Below are 19,973 nucleotides of genomic sequence, written 5' to 3' on the forward strand. Positions count from 1 at the left end.
AAAGTCTTTAGTTATTGGGTGTTGGTAGCGCCAAATATCAATCAAGGCAAGGGAAAGGAGAGAGCTTTTGATCCAAGACAGGTCACGGAGATAAATGTGGCTCTTATTTGCAGTGTCGTCTAATTTAGCTTCCAAGGCAAGATTAAAATCCCCGCAGAATATAGGGGTATCTTCCAGAAATGCCCCCAATTTTTTGATTGCTGACAAAAGCCATCTTATCTGTTTGACATTTGGAGCATATAGATTCTCTAAGGTCACCATTGATCCAGCTAATAAGCCTTTGATGAAGATGTATCAACCTTCGGGATCTATGGTTACGTTGCGTGGCAGGAAAGGTATATTTTTAGCAAGGGCCACTGAGACCCCCCTGGAACCTCTACTTTTGGAAAGGGCATGAAACCAGAGATTATAGTGTGATTTTTCGAAGCATGGAATTTTTCCTTCTTAGAAGTGGGTTTCCTGTAAAAATACTATATTCACATGTCTCTTGTGTAAGCTAGATAGTGTTTGAGACCTTGGTATAGGTGAGTTTAGCCCATGTGCATTAAGACTTATCACATTAAATACCTTATGATGTGGCGACATAGTCATAACTGCGGGTAGAAGAGCTTATTTTTAGGAAGATGAATGGACCAGACCTAGAACAAAGAGAGAAGAAACAAAGATAAAGAAAACCAAATACATGGAAAGATTTGTAAGTAGAGTGAGGTAACGAATTCAATAATACCAACATTTTGAGATTTGAGAACAATATAAATGCGCTTCAGTAGGGAGCAGTAAGTGTGATACCCCTAGAATGACTTCACATCTTTATCATATGTGAACAGTAATATCCAGTAATTGACCGGCGCCTAGACCCCCTCAGCAGGGTATGCTTTCTGAGTTCATCAGATGTTTCTTTGCCGCTTTGCACCTGGATCTATGGTTCTTCGGCGTGCGGGTATGCCATGGTGACGACTCAGGAAGCGGCTGTAGCGTGGACGTCGAGTGGTGTATTTCTAGCTATGGATATTTTTCCATTGTGATCCCCAGATCTTCGCAGATATGTCTTATTTCTGCTGATGTTCTGCCTTGGTATTGTTTCCCTTTTGCTGTTATTGCGATGCTGAATGGGAACAGCCAGCGGTATTAAGGTCTATGTTATTATGAAATATTCTATGTATTTATCAATTGTACCAATTATTCTATCTATCTATCTATCCATCTATCTATCCATTATCTATTTATCCTTTTAACTATCGCATATCTCTCTATCTATCCATCTTTCCATCTATCTATCCATCCCATATCTATCTATCTATCTATCTATCCCATATCTTTCTATCTATCTATCTATCTATCTATCTATCTATCTATCTATCCCATATCTATCCCTCTATCTATCTATCCATCTTTCCATCTAGCTATCCATCCCATATCTATCTATCTATCTATCTATCTATCTATCTATCCCATATCTTTCTATCTCTCTATCTATCTATCTATCCCATATGTTTCTATCTATCTATCTATCTATCTATCTATCTCTCTATCTATCGTCCATAGGACACAGAAAACGTCCCACCTCCCCTCTACCCCACACCAAACAATGACCCCCATTTCTCTAGCCATATAGATGTGTATTTGCTTTATACAATATACACATCCATGCGTAACATAAATCAGAACCATGTATACTTGGGTATAATGATAAGGTGAGGAGGGATGTGAACAGTATCATGGTTGATGGTACATATGTTGTACAATGCACTTCCACCCCTGTACATTGAGGCTAGTATGAGGGGAGGGGGCTGGAGCACAGAGAAGGGAGGAGTGCACGCACTGACAGGATGGAAGGAGTGTCTGCTGGAGGAAGCCGGCTATTCTGTCTGCTGCTATCAGTCTGGATCCTCTACATCACCCGGGAGGGCGGGACGGACGGAGGATTAAGCTGTCACATAGGGCATAACATGGACTGACGTCCACTCTGCATGGATAAGTGACACACTGTGGTAGATCTGCTGCATATACTGCTTGCATCCATACGGAATCTATATATGTATATATATATATATATACACACACACATACGGATGATGCATTCTCTCAGTGTACACAGACTGTGACCAGTACACTGCAATACCAATATGGGCTGTAGCTGAAGCACGCTCTCCCCCACATACACAGTGAGCAGAGCACACAGTGATTGGAGCACCCTAGGCTATAGGCCTGGCGCTACGGCTTACACCTGGCTCCTTCCCGGGCTCTGAGTCCTGATCTCCCCCGCAGCCAGCTAGGGGATTTGCCTTCATGCACCCGCACAATGTCCGGGAAGCATTACAAGGGTCCTGAGGTCAGCTGCTGCATCAAGTATTTTATATTCGCCTTCAATGTCATCTTCTGGGTAAGTGTCATTATTCTCCTATTTCCACTTCTTCACTTGGGGTAGTTAATAATCTACCAGGAGCCTGCACTGGGCTAGGTGCATCACTCCAAGGGATGGTGGATTCTATTGTCTTGATGTTTATATATTAGAACATCGATGATTTATACATGATTTATACATTCTGGGGCTCGTGGGTGGCCAATGCCAATGACTATGTAGCAGTTGTGCCCTCTCTGGTCATTTGGGGTCACAGGATCAAGAACCTGTAGCTAAGTCTTGCAGTTGCCCATATGACATAGGCCTTGTTGTGTTGTAGGAGTCATAATTGTAACAACAGTTCCCTACTTGAATGAAATAAAATCTGTGTTTATGGTAGCCACCATGTTCTCCAATCAGAAACTTGTTCTATGACTAAAGAAGGACAATATTTGATATACACCATATATTATTGTAATAAAATAACTACAATAGTCCAAACAACTATACCCTAATGTGAAATGTTAAATCTTATTGTATATAACAGTAGTTTCCTATGAAGAGCCTCCTCTTCGAGGTTACAATATCAAACTAGTTACCAACATTATGAGTACCATAACTATATGTGAAACTTGTATTATTGATATGTGCAGATAGTCGGGTTGGGTTCCATGTTAGGGGAAGAGGCAGCAGGTTTCCCAACTTTATGCTACATCCCATTTAATTAAAAGTTTCAAGTACAACTACAGTAGGGAGCCCCAACCTGTGGCTTGAGAGCCACATGTGGCTCATAGGACCATGATGTGTGGCTTGTGTTTGTCTACCAACCTGGGGCATTAGCACCAGGTCTAGGTAACAGCTATAAAGAATGGGTCCCCAGATGATGACTTTTATGAGTAGCCCATTGCCGAAGAGTAGATATGGATGCTTATATTGTCCTTGAGGTTGGGGAGATATGAGGGGATGCTTGAAGCTGGAACCAATAGTGTGCTGGGAGTGCTTGGTGCACAAGTACCTAATGAGGGTAAGGTGGAACCCCTACATGCACTGCCTTGGTGTCATTTCTGTGGGGAAGCTTTGGCTGTTATTATACCAAGAATTGAGGCTATGAGTGTAATTTCTGAGGTGGAGGCAGGAACTGAATGATCACTATTTGGGGGGCTCTAAATGTGGCTTACGACTCTCTCTCAGAGATAAATGTTGCTCTCGAGGTAAGAAAAGTTTGGGATCACTGAACTACAGCATGATAATGAAGCTTAAAGGGGTGGTCTGATATGACATGAACTATCTATCTTTACCCCCTAACCACTTTTGTAATTATCTTTATTATATAATGCCCTACACTTCTCCCCTATCTATCTAATCCCTAAAGGTTTTTTATTACTGCACTTCCTGCGACGTTTCGTTTGAGACGAGTTTCACATGTGATGTCAAAGCAGGCTGAAGCTGCACTTACTCCCTGCAGTGTCCATTACCCCTGCTGCAACAGGACATCACGTGGGGACAGCACCGCAGATACTTACTAGTTTCTTGCTTTGCCGCCCCCTGATGATGACGTTGATGATGAGTGATGAACGCTGTGGCCAAGGTTAGTGGACCGATGGCTTGTTACTTATCTCTCTGAGGCCACTTCCATTGCTTATATAAAAGATGTCGGCTGGGGGAGGTGATAAATTCAGTGAGTGACAACAGCACTGCTTCACAGCCTCTGTCAGCACCCTCAAATGAAGCATCATCAGGTTGCGGTGCTTGTGTCACTCACTACTTTTAGGACTGCCCCCTGATGATGCTTCATTTGTGGGCAGTCCTAACACGACTAAGGGACATCAGCACCACCGCATAATGATGGTTTGTTTGAGGGCAGTGCTAGAGCCTGTGGGGTGGTACTGTTGTCAATCCCTTAGTCCAGCACCTTCCTCAGCTGACGTCTTTCACACAAACAATGGAAGCGGCTGCAGAGGCGTGAATAACATGTCGGCGCTCCACTAACCCTGGCCACAGGTTCCATCATCCAGGATTCAGTACATCATCAGGGGTGGCAATGCAAGAAACTAGTAAGTAACTGCAATACCGCCCCCTCATGATGTCCTGTTCGAGGAGGGGAGATGGACGCTGTGGGAAGTGAGTGCAGCTCCAGCCTACTGTAACGTTACATTTAAGACTCCTCTCAAGCAAAACGTCACAGGAAGTGCTGTAAAAGAAACATCTTTAGGCTGTGTCAACATAGTGCATTTTTATTGTTTTTTTTATGTGTTTTTTTTAGTGCAATTTTGTCACAAAACTACAAGCAAATGCTGGTGCCAGCAAAGTCAATAAAAAGCCTAAAGTGTAGTGCACATGTTGAGGTTTGTTTCCTTGCAGATTTGGTGCAGAAAATAATCTGTTGCATGTCAATTCTTTCTGCGTTTTTTAACATTGAAAGCAATGAAAAACGCAAGCAAAAACATATCAAAAACGTAAAATGCTCTATTTGGTGCTCCGTTTTTCCTACCAAGAGATGCAGAAATTTCTGCACCCAAATATTCAATGTGTGTACATAGCCTTATGGACTAGATAAATAGGGGAGAAGTGTAATGAGTTGTATAATAAAGATAATTACAAAAGTGCTTAGGGGGTAAAGATAGATTGTTAGAAAATACATTTTAGGTGTTGGACCACATCTTTAATGCACCAGAACTATAATAACAACAACAGTGCAACAGTCAGGCTCAGTCAAAAAACACCAAAAAACTGAGCTGTGACAAATGTTCAATAAACATGCAACATTACAAGCATGTGAATTGCAGCCTCAAGACTAGAAAAAAAAACAATTTGGTGCGGATTTTTTCCGGAGGTCCGGAAATCTTTCACGCCCAGAAGTTTCTCAAGAAATTTTTTTGAGAAACTTCACATTTCTAGTGCGCACATAGCCTAAGGCACAACTTGCTAGCGATGTTGCTGTGTGTGACATCCAGCAACAACCCGGCCCCTGCTGTGAGGTCGTTGGTTGTTGCTGAATGTCCTGGGCCATTTTTTTGTTGTTGCTCTCCCGCTGTGAAGCACAGATCGCTGTGTGTGACAGCGAGACAGCAACAACTAATGTGCAGGCAGCAGGGATCCAGCTTCTGCTGAGGATGGTAACCAAGGTAGACATCGGGTAACCAAGAAGCACTTTCCTTGGTTACCTGATATTTACCTTCGTTACCAGCGTCCGCCGCTCTCACGCTGTCAGTGCTGGCTCCCTGCTCTCTGCACACGTAGCCGGAGTACACATCCGGTAATTAACTAATTGGCTGAGGGATGAGGGTGAGTACAGGGAGTGGCTAGTGATTGGCTGAGTGATGAGGGAGAGTCCGGGGAGTGGCTAGTGATTGGCTGAGTGATGAGGGTGAGTCCAGGGAGTGGCTAGTGATTGGCTGAGTGATGAGTGTGAGTACAGGGAGTGGCTAGTAATTGTCTGAGTGATGAGGGAGAGTCCAGGCAGTGAAGCAGCGATCAGCCATTTAAAAGTAGTTCCTGGAATATTCCTTTAAGATGCCAATGAAGTTTAGTAAAAGGACTAAAATGCCCAATACCTTTGTCAAAGTTTGAACCATGGTGACATCATAAAAATGTTGCACACATTTTTAACTCAAAATGTAAGATATTTTTGGATGAAATCTTGCTACTGATACATTAATACAATTGTCAGCTGTGCTACCAGATAAATGAAGTTTGAGCCAACAGCTTATCCCCTCTACTAATATAAACATTTGTCTCCATCAAACATGCATTTAGTTAACCTGGTTTAGGGTTTGGTTTTAACACAAAAAAATGTCTTGAAAAAAAAAATATGGTTGTCCAAATGTCCGATGATGGTGCATACTCAAGACCGTCTGACAGCGCCCCACTACCTTCCATTTTTGGGGGGAAGACAGTTGGAACAAGAAGATCTGTATCATGAATATTTTGGAAGGGTGGGGATTTACGCCTTGATTTCGCCTGGTGTTTTCTGCAGTCCGGGATCCACTTATAGCAGCTGTCATGAATCTGGGGCGATTCTTAGTGACAGACACTTGTTATCATTTATTTATAAGGTGCTGAATGCATTTATGAGTATTGTGGAAATTAGGCATAATTATAACCTAATGTTATGCATAGAGTCTGCTAAGCAAGCTGGGATCATACCAATGGAAAATGTACACTTACATTTCTCTATCACTATGATAATACAAGCTCTATATGTTGTGGGTACATTGTATGCTATGCTAGTTCACTCATTTTCTCACAAATGTGTAGATGTCTTCTATTTGTACCGCCTGTATGTTCTATCCGTATTTTACATATATACTGTAGTTTTCTCACATATGTTTTATTGCAAACTGAGTGTCATGGATAAAAATTGCACATTTACCGTATTTTTCAGTTTATAAGATGCCCCGGATTATAAGGCACACCCCAAATTCAGAGAAAAAAAGAGTGAAAAAATAGGGATCCATCTTATAATCCAGTGGTATCTTACCAGAGGGGGCGGCAGCGGTGGTGGAGCGGGGTCACAGGAGGCAGGAGTGGTAGGTGTTCGAGAGGCTGTCCCAAAAACTGTCAGACGTGCTGGTGCTGGGGCTTGGGCTGGGGCTCGGGCTGTAAGGGCTTCAAAGAAATGACGCCCGGAGTTAGCGAGTGTGCAGATTGAGCGCTTGGCTCAATGGCAAGCTGAGATCTTTTGTGTGCAAGTGCCCCCTCCGGGCGCCATTTTCCTTAAGTCCGCTGCTGGCAGATCATTGGACCGAAGGCAACGGGTGCATAGATAAGATCTTGAACTGGGAGCTCCATCTGCGCATACGCCGACTTCAAGCGCCATTATTTGAAGTCCTTACCGCCCGCCCAGCAATGTCATCCAGCCACCACAGCCCCAGTACCAGCTGCTGCAGACCTAGCACCAGCCGCTGCAGACCCCACACAGCCACCTCAGACCTCGTACAGCTGCCGCAGACCCCGCACAGCCGCTGTAGACCCAGCACAGCCACCGCAGCACCAGCCGCCGCAGATCCCACACAGCCGCTGTAGCCCCTACAAAGCCGCTGCAGCACCAGCCCAGCCACTGCAGCCCCTGCACAGCTGCCAAAGCATTCACCCGGCCTCGTGCGACCCCTCGCTTTCCTCCCAAATCTTTTGGAGGAAAAGTGCATCTTATAATCCGAAAAATACGGTATGTCTATTGGCCCATATTCAACTCAGAAACAGTTTTTAACTGATTGTTTGATGGGGAAGATTGAGAAAACTCCATGAGTTAGTTTTTTTTTTTAAATACGAGAAGAACTGATAGTAAAAACTGACACACTGAGCCAAAATGGCTGAAATTCAGATCCAAAAGACTGTTGAAAGCCGGACCATTTATACATACAACAAACCCCGCCCCAGATGTTTGAATGAGGCCATAAATTGTGTAATACAATAATGTATACATGTAGGGACTATACATTCAGAGATTTTCCAGGGAATGCATGTATGAATAGGTACATTGTGAATAGAGCCTTAAGGTGGTGTCACACACAGCGACGACGACAACGACGTCGCTGCTACGTCACCATTTTCTGTGACGTAGCAGCGACGTCCCGTCGCTGTCGCTGTGTGTGACATCCAGCAACGAGCTGGCACCTGCTGTGAGGTCACCGCTCGTTGCTGAATGTCCAGCTTCATTTTTTGGTCGTCGCTCTCCCGCTGTGACGCACACATCGCTGTGTGTGACAGCGAGAGAGCGACAAACTGAAGCGAGCAGGGAGCAGGGGGCCGGCATCTCGCAGCTGCGGTAAGCTGTAACCAGGGTAAACATCGGGTAACCAAGGGAAGACTTTTCCCTGGTTACCCGATATTTACCTTCGTTACCAGGGTCCGCCGCTCTCGCTGCCAGTGCCGGCTCCTGCTCTCTGCACAAGTAGCTGCAGTACACATCGGGTAATTAACCCGATGTGTACTGTAGCTAGGAGAGCAGGGAGCAAGCGCTAAGCAGTGTGCGCGGCTCCCTGCTCTCTGCACATGTAGCACAGCGACGCGTGCCATTATGATCGCTGCTGCGTCTGCTGTGTTTGACAGCTAAGGCTGCTTTCACACCTCCGTTTTTTGCTATGCGGCACAATCCGGCACTTTGCAGGAAAAACGCAACCGTTTTTTTTTGCTGCCGGTTGCGTTTTTCCTGCATAGACTTTAATTAGTGCCGCATTGTGCCGCATGGCCTTGCGTTCAGTCCGGTTTTTGCCACATGTGGCAGATTTAGCCGATGCGGTGGCCGGATGGAACGTTGCCTGGCACGTTTTTTTGTGCGGCAAAAAAAACTGCATCGCGCCGCATCCGGCCAATGCGGCGCTTTTCTCAATGCATCCCTATGGATACCGGATGCGGCGCGATGCGGCAAAAACCGCATCCGGCCGCCGCATGCGGTTTTTGCCACTGCGCATGCTCAGTAGCATGCCGCAAGCGGCAAAAACCGGACGGCCGCATGTAAAAAACTTATGCACAGGATGCGGTGTTTTCACCGCATCCGTTGCATAGGTTTCACAGCCGGATTGAGCCACACGGTTTAAACCGGATGTGTGAAAGCAGCCTAAGCAGTGATCATAACAGCGACTTACAAGGTCGCTGTTGCGTCACAGAAAATGGTGACGTAACAGCGACGTCGCTGTCGCTATGTGTGAACCCAGCTTTAAAGGGGTATTCCTATCTCCAACATCCTATCCCAATATGTAGTAGGTGTAATAAAAATATTGTTAGCAAATGAAAAAAATGAAGAAACCAGCAATGGGGGCCTGACTTCTCTGTGAGTGTAGCTTAAAGGGTATTCCCATCCCCAAGATCCTATCCCAATATGTAGTAGGTGTAATAATAATAATAATAATAATAATAATAATAATAATAATAATAATAATACTATATATAAGCTATATTCACAAATGCGTCAAGGCCTCCATTACTGATTTCTTCATTTTTCGTGGGAAAAATAGCAATGACAGTGATGTCAAAATACTTGTGTAAAATTGAAGGCCACATGCAATTTCACCCCCCACCTTTCTATTCTCCAGGCCCAAAGGCATGTGATATAGCTTTACGAGTATCATTACATTACAGAATATAGCTTGTAATATTGTGATGTACTTTCACACTGTGAAACTTTGGGCTTTAGTGTTTTAGGGGAGAAAATTATATTACATACAATTAACATGTGAAGTATGCCACAGATTTTTATGTCTGATTTATTTAGTACACATTAGTAATGTAGCTTTCATAAAGGTTATTTTAGTGTACCCTGATATATATCCAATTTATAGAGCTTTTTCCGGCAGATTCCACTCATTGCCCTGTGAACAATGGTATTCTTGCTGCTCTCGAAGTACGATAGAGTTATCAATGCATAGGACTCTGGTGTGCATGATTCCTGAAAATCAGTCTCACCTCCTATCACGGATTACCGATTATAATGTACTCTTATTAGCCGTTTGGTATTTTTTATCTATTTTTCCGTTCATTTAATCCAATGCAGAATAAAACTTTTTTTTGTTTGCAAAAACTCCCAACAAGCAAACCAAGGGATTGTGCTCACGACCATTTTTTTCAGATGAATTCATCAAGTTTCTCAAGTAGAAGATGCTTCAGGACACATCTGCATTTTTGTCTTGTTTTTGTGCATCTTTTTGGTTGTTTCCTGAGCGTTTGCTTTATTGTTTGGGAATGCCAACTCATTTTTTTGGGTGTTTTTACATCAATTTGAATCATCCTTTTTACTGGTGTTGTCCGGTCATTTTTTTTCTCCATTTAGCAAAGAAGAAACTATAACCTTCTGAAGTGAAAATGTTGGGAACATGCTCTAAAAGGTACCCAGGTGTTTTTAAGCCTTCCCATTGACTTGTATTGCAACATGTAGAGCATGTTCCAAGTAGAAATCACCTATAGAATGATCAGATTGCTTCTTTAGGCCCTGTGCGCACGCTGCGGATTTACAGCGGATTTTGCCGTGGATTTGCCGCTGAATTGCTGCAGAAAATGTGTCTAACATTGCTGCAGTCATACCTCAGAAAATCCTATGGGTTTGAAAAAATGCTGTGCACACACTGCGTTTTTTCATACTTGCGGATTTACCCGCGGATTTTCCGCTGCGGAATTAATGTGAATGTCACTTCTTTTCCGCAGGTACCTGCGGTTTTTGCCATAGATAATGGTAAAAACTGCGAGGACCAATTTGCGGAAAATTCGCGGTAAATCCGTGGCAAAACCGTGGCAAATCGCGGCAATAACGCGGGTGCGGTTTTACCGCGGTAAAAGGGTGCGGGATTCTTTCAGAATCTTTTCAGAATCAGGATTCTTCCATTTTTTTCTTATGAAAAAGGCACTTTCTAGTGTGCACATAGCCTTAAGGCCTCGGTTCCACTTGTGCAGAGAATCGGAAGAGATATGTTAATGACCCTCTACTGCAAGCATCAGCCAAGGGCCATGCGACTGTGATCTGATCTTGCAATCGCATTACAGCTGCAGAGAAGAGGGAGGGAACACTTTCTCCCTCTCCTCCACGGCCTGTCGCACTGCGGTTGGATGACATGCGAGTGCAGTGCAATGTTTCACAAACACCCATAGACTTGTATGGGTGCGGGGGAACTGAGACTCGCTGCCAAACGCAGCATGCTGTGATTCATTTCTCATACCAACAACGCATCAGAAATCAATGGCAGATGGACACTGCCCCATAGTTTTGCACTGGTGCGAGTGCAATCTGATTTGTTATCAGATTTTTCACTTGTCCCTGCAAAACGCAAGTGGAACCGCGGCCTTAGAAGCTTAATTTCATTTTAATCCTGCAGTGATAAGAAGGACACTCAAAAGCCTGACCAAATGCATGGCAAGTTGTTTCTACATAGAAATGCGTAACCTCATTTTTTGAGTGTTTTCTGAGTTCTTTTTCACTCTGGTTTTAAGGCAGACCTGAAAAAATGCCCCATAAAATGTACATAATGCACAGCAATGTTAAAATGGCATTGCTGTGCACATATTCTGACCTATGACACTTCTTTTAACCGCTTGAGTGTTTGTGTGGTTAAAAGGGACATGATCATTCTTCAGGGAACTTCTGCTCTGAAGCCACTTGCTTGCTAAACTTCACAGAAGAAAATGAAATGTATAAAATAAAAGATACCAGCAGCAGACCCGTCACAAAAGCAACAACAAAAAACTGTAGGTGAAGCCACCTCAGGAGGAAAATGCCCACCAGCGTCTTCCTGAAGCGGCTTTGCCTGAGGCCTCCAACACACATTCGTTAAACACGTGCGTGTTTGGCCCGTTTCCGTATATACCGGAGACACGGACAAACGTGCACCAATGTTAGGCTAAGTTTGAGGTCACACGTGCGTTATGCCATAATGTCCGCGTGTGTGTGTACGTGATCTGTATGTGTTTCTGTTTTGCACGGAAGTGTGACGCCCTGGGCAAGCCAGGGGTCACAGGTCACAACATCACATGCACCCCGCAGGTACACCTAAGCTAACCTAAAATCCTTGTTGCCTTCCTCCAGGGGCTGATGTCCACACCAGGGGGTGGGCCAGGCGGTTGGCTCCGCCCACCGAGGAGTTCACAGCCCCGGAGGCGGGAAAACCAGGCAGTGAAGTTATGGAAGTGAAAGAAGAAGGAAGTGAAGTGGTAGAGGAGCAAAGGAGAGGAGCTTGAGTGAAGAAGTGGAAAACTAAGTGACAGTTAAGAAAGCCTGAAGTTGGTCCGGGTGTGTGCCCCGGACTGAGACAGCAAGGTCAGCAGACGGCGGTGATAGTCTGCAGGGGGACTGCTTGGAGGTTGCTGGAAGGACCGCGGACGGGTGGTGACCCGGCGGTACCGGAGCAGTATACGAAGAACAGTCAGCACCAGGGCAGGGGCCTTTCGGATCCCGGCAAGGCTAGGAGTCGCCATAATTTGCCAAATCCATCAGTGAAGGGGACCTCTGTCTCCTAACAACCAAGTCCCGATTGAAGGCAACAGTCTGACCGTTAAGGGGAGACACCACCACCGCCAAGGCACCAGTTTCCCAGGGCCAGCGCCTGCGGGCAAGAGAGGGGCTCCTCCGGCTCATATCCAAGCCGGGGAGCGGGTAACCGGTGGGGACCCATCGCTACCAAGAGACTTTACATAGGTGCAGGGAAGAGACCGTCACCGCTAACTGCAGGGAACATCAGCACCGTAACCATCCGAGGGACCCGTCCAACCAGCCGTTTGTTTACCGAGAACTGTGTCGTGTTTACTGGCTGAGTGAGTACCTCCGTGCCGTGCGGCACAGCGCTGCCCCTGCGCCCCTGCACCTCCACAGGCCCCATACCCGCCTGTCCACCATACCAACCCCATCACTGGACCCCGTGATCACCAAAACCCCTACCCACGGAGGGGCAAATCAACAACTGGCTGCTCCGTACCATCACTCCCGGGCTCCCCAGACAGAGCAGCGGTGGTGTCCACTTAATCACCACAACCGTGGGTGGCGTCACGGACAATAAACTATCCCAAAACCCAATCCCCTTTCACTCACGAGCGCGGAGCGCCGCTATAGTCCCCGGGATCCGGCCCATCGCTCGAGCCACCGAGCAGCAGCAGGCCGCAGCAGCCGCGGCAGCCGGACCCGAGAAGTGGGGGAGCGCGGCGTCCCCTCCTCCGCCCGCGACAGAAGCATGTCTGTTTTCTGCACGGAACACGCACACACGGACACCATGAAAGTCAATGGGTCTGTGCGCACAAGTACGTGACACGGATTCATCTCCCTATGCTCCGTGTACGTTTTGTGCTTTTTTGTAGTGATGTCGGTCATTCTTTCTTTTCCTGTGTATGTCGGTCAATCTCCCTCAGTCCGTCGGTCGGTCTCTCTCTGTCTGTCTGTCTCTCTCTCTCTATGTCTTGTCTGTCCCTCTCTCTGTCTGTCGGTCAGTCTCCCCTCTCTCTCATACTTACCGATCCCCGATCACCGGCGCAGTGCTGCACGCCTGTTAAATAAACTCCGGCGGCTTTTACTATTTTGAAAAATAGCTCATTAATCAATCTCGTATTCCCTGCTTTCCCCGCCCACCGGTGCCTATGATTGGTTGCAGTGAGACACGCCCCCACGCTGAGTGACAGCTGTCTCACTGACACCAATCACAGCCGCCGGTGGGTGGGTCTATACTGTGCAGTAAAAAAAATAAATAAATAATTTAAAAAAAAACGAGATGCGGTTTCCCCCCATTTTGATACCAGCCAGGTAAAGTCACACGGCTGAAGGCTGGTATTCTCAGGATGGGGAGCTCCATGTTATGGGGAGCCCCCCAGCCTAACAATATCAGCCAGCGGCTGCCCAGAATTGCCGCATCCATTAGATGCGACAGTTCTGGGACTCTACCCGGCTCATCCCGAATTGCCCTGGTGCGTTGGCAATCGGGGTAATAAAGAGTTAATGGCAGCCCATAGCTGCCACTAAGTCCAAGATTAATCATTGCAGGTGTCTCCCCGAGATACCTTCCATGATTAATCTGTAAGTTACAGTAAATAAACACACACAACAAAAAATCCTTTCTTTACAATAATAAACACTAACAAATACCCTCATTCACCAATTTATTAATCCCCAAAATCCCATCCATGTCCGGCGTAATCCACGGAGGTCCCGCGTCGCTTCCAGCTCTGCTACATAAAGGTGATAGGAACTGCAGAAGAACCCCGCCGCTCCTGACAGCTCCACGCAGCAACTGAGGTGAGCCGCGCGATCAGCTGTGCTGTCACTGAGGTTACTCGCGGCCACCGCTGGATCCTCCAACTGTGACAGCAAGTCGCTGGAGTGACAGCGATGAAGTCACAGGTGAGTTGCGGTCTCGGGTGGAGGATCCAGCTGGCTGTGGGTAGCCTGAGTGACGGCAGTGCTAATTGCGCTGCTCACTTCAGTCACTCAGGGGATTAGTGGTCACCGGTGAGTCCTTCACGGGTGACCGCTAATCAGTACGTGACACAGACAGAGCCGCGGTATGACAATGAAGTCGGTTGAAGTTCACCCGAGTTCATTCTCAGCGCGTGACTCTGTCTGCTGTCTGCGGGTATGCATCAACGACATTTAGCATCACACATGTACCATTGCACACGGACATCACACTCACATGTCAGTTACGAATCTCACGCACACACGGGCATTACATACGCACACGTGGCTAGCATACGCCGTTCCCACGGATGCCACACGGACCATGAAAACGGACATAAAAATGGATCACGGACCTGAAAATTGGCCCATATTACACGTGCGTTCTTTTCACGGATGTGTGTTTCAGGCCTGAGAAAAATTATTGGCTGTACCAGCGTCTACATGATGCGGTGTGTATATAAGCTAAGGGGTACTTTGCACGCTGCGACATCGCAAGCCGATGCTGCGATGTCGAGCGCGATAGTCCCCGCCCCCGTCGCAGCAGCGATATCTTGTGATTGCTGGCATAGCGAACATTATCGCTACGCCAGCTTCACATGCACTTACCTGTCCTGCGACGTCGCTCTGGCCGGCGACCCGCCTCCTTCCTAAGGGGGCGGGTCGTGCAGCGTCACAGCGTCACACGGCAGGCGGCCAATAGCAGTGGAGGGGCGGAGATGAGCGGGACGTAAACATCCCGCCCACCTCCGTCCTTCCACGTTGCAGCCGGGACGCAGGTAGGAGATGTTCCTCGCTCCTGCGGCTTCACACACAGCGATGTGTGCTGCCGCAGGAACGAGGAACTACATCGTACCTGTCGCTGCACTGGCATTATGGAAATGTCGGACCCTACACCGATGATACGATAACGACGCTTTTGCGCTCGTTAATCGTATCAAAAAGGATTTGCACACTACGATATTGACTGCGACGCCGGATGTGCGTCACTTTTGATTTGACCCCACAGACATCGCCCCTGCAATGTCGTAGTGTGCAAAGCCCGCCTTAGAGTTTTATTAGGAGCTTTTTTTGAGTGGATGCACTTTAAACAACATGTAAAAATTACTCTATGGCTGGGGTCACACAAATTTATGTTCTCTTTTCCGAGAGTCGGATCGATTATGGTAATGACACTTGTCTCATACTCTGATCAGAGTTTGACCCGAGTGTCGTTCTACTGGTCTCTGATTCTTTCACATGAGAAAATCACATCACAGATGCAGAGAAGATGCAGAACTTAATTTCTACATCTTCTCCATTGTCTGAGTGGAATCCGAGTGCAGTCCAATGTTTTGCACACACCTATAGACTTGAATAGGTGTGCGCTGTCAGATTTACGCTGCCGCTCGCAGCATGCTGTGATTTTTTTCTCATGCCAAATTGACATCAGAAAAATAATTGCTGGTCGGCACTGTCCCATAGCATAGCAATGATTCGAGGGCTGTCTAATAAAACACTGGATAGCCCTCGTCCATGTTATATGCTTGAGTGAGCGAGCCCTAAGGCTTTGTGTACATGAAGTCTTTTTTCAGAGTTTTCTGAACAGAAACTGAGAGGAAACTCCACATTTTTGAGGAGTTTTGAGGTTTGAAGGAAGGTTTGCAGAGTTTCTTTTCAGTTCCTGCTCTATAAGATCCTCAAAAATGCAGTGTTCACATACCCTAGAAATGCTTGAAAGACTTCTTGTATTCACTTTTACTATTAAACCATTTTGCTGTTCTTGTGTTTATTTTTCTGAACTTCTTTTCTATTTTCAGTTTTGAAAAATACCAGGTTGGAAAAAGGGAAAAGAGAAAATGTATTTCACTAAGGCCAGAGTTTCGCACTGCATCACCCGGCACGGCCTGACGCTCTGTCGACACAAGAATCTCAGCTGCATAGAAATATATGCAGCCGACCTGCTGCAGGAGAGTGTGCAGCCGTGCCTGGTGATACGATGCGAGACTGGCGCGAGTCACTCGTTAGTGTGACTCAGGCCTTATTTAAAGCGACTCATGAAGTAATCAGCTCTAAATTCAGTAATGTATTATTAAAAGGCTGCAAAAATGATTTGTGAAAAAAAAATCTCTTCCGAAATCCTTCAAAAACATTTCAAAATTGCTTTGCAAAATACTTCAGAAAAAAAGACCTCCTCTAAAAACTCTCAATGGCTATCTGCACATGGAGTCTTTTTGAGGAAACTGAGCATAACCTCCAAGTTTTTGAAAAGTTTTGCATTTTTTAGGAAGATTTAGAGAGATTTGTCTCAGTTTCTGCTCCACAACCTCCTCAAACCTTTGTGTGTACATAGCAAGTGAGGGAAGAATGGATGCTGGGTATGTGCACACTGAGTCTCTGCTGAATTTTCAGAGCAGAAACTGCTATACATATATAGGATCATTGTGGCTGACTCACTGGCAGAGACAAAAGAAGAGGCCCCCTGTGCAAGAACAATATATGGGCCCTTTGCAGTCCAAGAGCTCATAATAATGCCAACTCCAACTGCTTTGGATGTAGAAATGGGACCCTCAACCGCTTAGGCCCCTGTATTATGTCTGCCCTTGGGCTGATTTATTTCCCAGTCCCCTGGTGTGGGAACATTCAGTAAGTGATTTAGGGTAGCCCTGGGGAAGGTGAATGGGGATGAGGCCCTCTAGAACAAAATTCCCATAAGATATAAATGAGGAAGTCCACGATTTTTAACGTTCGTAAAAAAAACGGACCGTTCGTCAGTGTTTTTTATCTATGTTTCATCAGTATTTGGTCAGTGTGTCAGTTTTTACTGTCAGTGTTTCATTAGAGATTTTCACAGATGAAAAAATAACTAAATCAACTACAACACTGGAGTGTTAATCACGGACAGCACGCGGAGTGTACACTGATGTCATCCTTACGCTGTCTGTGATTTTCACTGGCCAATAGACTTGTATGGGTAATTTTAACCCATGACTCAGATCATATGATAAAAAATAGGAATAACGTTTGGAACACCATTCTAAGTCCGAACTGGGTGCAAAAACCTAAAAAAACATCACTATGGGGAGATAAGGTATGCACACCAGTGACTATGTAAGGGGAATACATGAAATAGCAGAAACTGCTGTGTGAATACTGACTTGAAAAATCCAATAGCTATATGCAAGAGTGAATATGTGAAAAATGGAATCTGCATTACTGCCATGAACATATGAATCGTAGAGAAATACTTTGGCGTAGTGTTGGGGCTCTATTGCATTGATCAATTCAGTAGCTAAATTTCTCTTGATTCATATGTTCATGGCAGTAATGCAGATTCCATTTTTCACATATTCACTCTTGCATATAGCTATTGGGTTTTTCAAGTCAGATCATATGATGGCTGTGATCATCACCATGATTTTTTTACGGTCGACTCTGTCCACAAAACACACGGATATGTGAATAACCCAAAGCCTGGAATGGGTATGTGTCCTAAACCCCCCCAGATAAAACATTTTTTGTGACTTATGGACATCACAGTGAGGCCTAAGGAAGTGTTTGTGTCAATAAGTTTTAATCGGGTTCTAGGAGACCTCAGAGTGTTACACATGGTTTTTCAAGGCAACTGAAGACTTTGTAGTAGTTTTGATTTGCACCAAATCAATTTGTAGGAGATTATATTGTTGTGAAAAATTTGGCAAAGCTGGCGAATTTGACTTCAAAAGATTCTAATAAATATTTTTTTTGATTCCTGTTTTTTTTTGCTATTTAGGCCATCATGGCACATGGAAAAAAAACTGAATACAATAGAAACAGTGTGTGTAACAAAGCGGATAGGAATTGTATGGACAATTAGAAAATCCAATGCACATCAATACTTCTGCCCACTTATACTTAAAAATCTCCAGAGAACTTACAGTTTGAGAAATAATGAGAAAACCTTAAGGAATGGCAATTTTGGGAACCAGTTAATATTCAAAATGTGTTTAACATTTGTTGAGAAAAGTACAAAAAAAGACTTGTAGGATTTGATAATAAAGATATGTCAATACGTGAAAATGGATGTATTTGCTATATACTGTACATAGGGAGTGTAGTGTTGCTTACTACAAAACTTATGCAAAGATATCCATACGATTCTATGGCCAAACATAAATCGATAAAGTGTACTTTTAGGATATCTTTACATCTGGATACTGTTTGGTTGACAAAAGGAAAAATGTAGTCTACCATGTATTTTTTTTACACTGTGCAGGCATGGGATCAGTGCTGAAGTCCTTTCATTGGCATGATGGATCAGGGTCCCTAAGGTCTGACCCAACTGATCCCAAAGTGATAGCATATTGCTTGTTCACTAACTTTACAAGATGGCAAGATCCCTTTATGATTATGTGTATAATAGCCATTTATATTGTCACCCATATTCTTAATACTCATAGATGGCATATCTTCTTAGTTATTCACTGTCATAAGAAAGAGTAAAACCTAATTACTGGGCAGATATTCTATTCAATGGTTTTGAAAAACTCAATGCGACATTTATATGGCTATTGTCACCAAGTACAGTTATGACTAAAATTAAAAGACGTCCCAAAAGAGATAACAAGCCAAAGCAATGATCATGGTTGGCTGCGATGGTTAACCGATGTAGCAAAGGACAAGAGGGAGTGAAGGGTTGTCCGAGACCAGTATCGGGGACAACTGTGGAATCAGTAAAAGAATTACCAAAGTAAATACAGTACATTTATTTTATAGTTTAGATTCCAGAATACCACTTGAAGGGTAAGTTCAGCTTAAAGTATTTTTTGTCATTTTATACATAGAGAGCATACAGACCCAATGTTAGCCTAGGTGCTTCTTCACACAAGCTATTTTTCACTTGAACTTGGGTCTTACGTGAAAATAAATCTCAGTATGCCCTAGTATTTGTCTGATTTATGGACCAGACAAGTTTGCAAATAGCAGGAAGCTCCTTTATCCGTCAGCTATGTGATTGGGCACACTCAGCTGTAAACTGCAGATGTCAGTTTACTGAATTGGTTCTAATGGCCAATATAAAAACTGGAATACTTAAAGTGGTTGTCTGGTCTAAAGTGATAAGTCTGCAGTTACTCTATGTGACTACAGACTAATGAATTCTTTCAGCGCACACATTCGCCAGTCTCTGAGCTGGGAACAGCGGTCGCATGACTGCAATTGTGCAATATGCATGTTCCTGGCAAGAACCCGACTAGTAGGCTTGACCTCGCTCAATACAAGTGTATGGAGTAGGCTTGTACAAATAGTAAGCTTGGCCATCTAGTGAGCACGGTCTCGCTCAATACAAGTGTATGAAGTGGGCACGTCCGACTAGTAGGCACGGCAGTCTAGTGGGCATGGCCTTGCTCAATATACTTGTATTGCGTTAGGTCATACCCACTAGTCGGATTCTGGCTGGGAACATACATATTGTACAATTGTGGTCATGTGACCACCATTCCCATCTCAGAAACTGGCAAATCCCCGCGGGGTTTGCACTGGAAAGATTCATAAGTCTGCAGTCACATAGAGTGACTACAAGATTATTATTTTAGACCGGACAACCCCTTTAAGGACTTTTATGTATTGTTATAAAAAATTAAAAATGTTTATAATAAAAACTACAAATCCTTCTTTAGGAGATGGATGCTATGAATTTCTGGTTAGATAGCTTTTAATACAGTTGTTTGGGCAAACCAAGGATAACATGGCGATCTAAAAAAGATACTATAAAATTAAAACAAATATATTTTCTGACTTCCTTCATAGAGCATC

At 44.7% G+C, this 19,973-nt stretch overlaps 1 protein-coding gene across 2 annotated transcripts in view; it reads left to right on the forward strand.

Annotated features, from left to right (window-relative positions):
• Positions 1-1,880: 1,880 nt before the first annotated feature.
• The window catches only part of TSPAN5 (tetraspanin 5), a 275,119-nt gene continuing 257,026 nt past the window's right edge, over positions 1,881-19,973 (forward strand). For both annotated transcript variants that reach the window (XM_075350919.1, XM_075350927.1), the window contains exon 1: positions 1,881-2,383. In XM_075350919.1, coding sequence (XP_075207034.1) covers positions 2,303-2,383 — 81 coding nt within the window. In that variant the 5' untranslated portion in view covers positions 1,881-2,302. The remainder of the gene's footprint in view (positions 2,384-19,973) is intronic.

Source organism: Anomaloglossus baeobatrachus, chromosome 1, assembly GCF_048569485.1.
Source record: "Anomaloglossus baeobatrachus isolate aAnoBae1 chromosome 1, aAnoBae1.hap1, whole genome shotgun sequence".
Taxonomy (NCBI): domain Eukaryota; kingdom Metazoa; phylum Chordata; class Amphibia; order Anura; family Aromobatidae; genus Anomaloglossus; species Anomaloglossus baeobatrachus.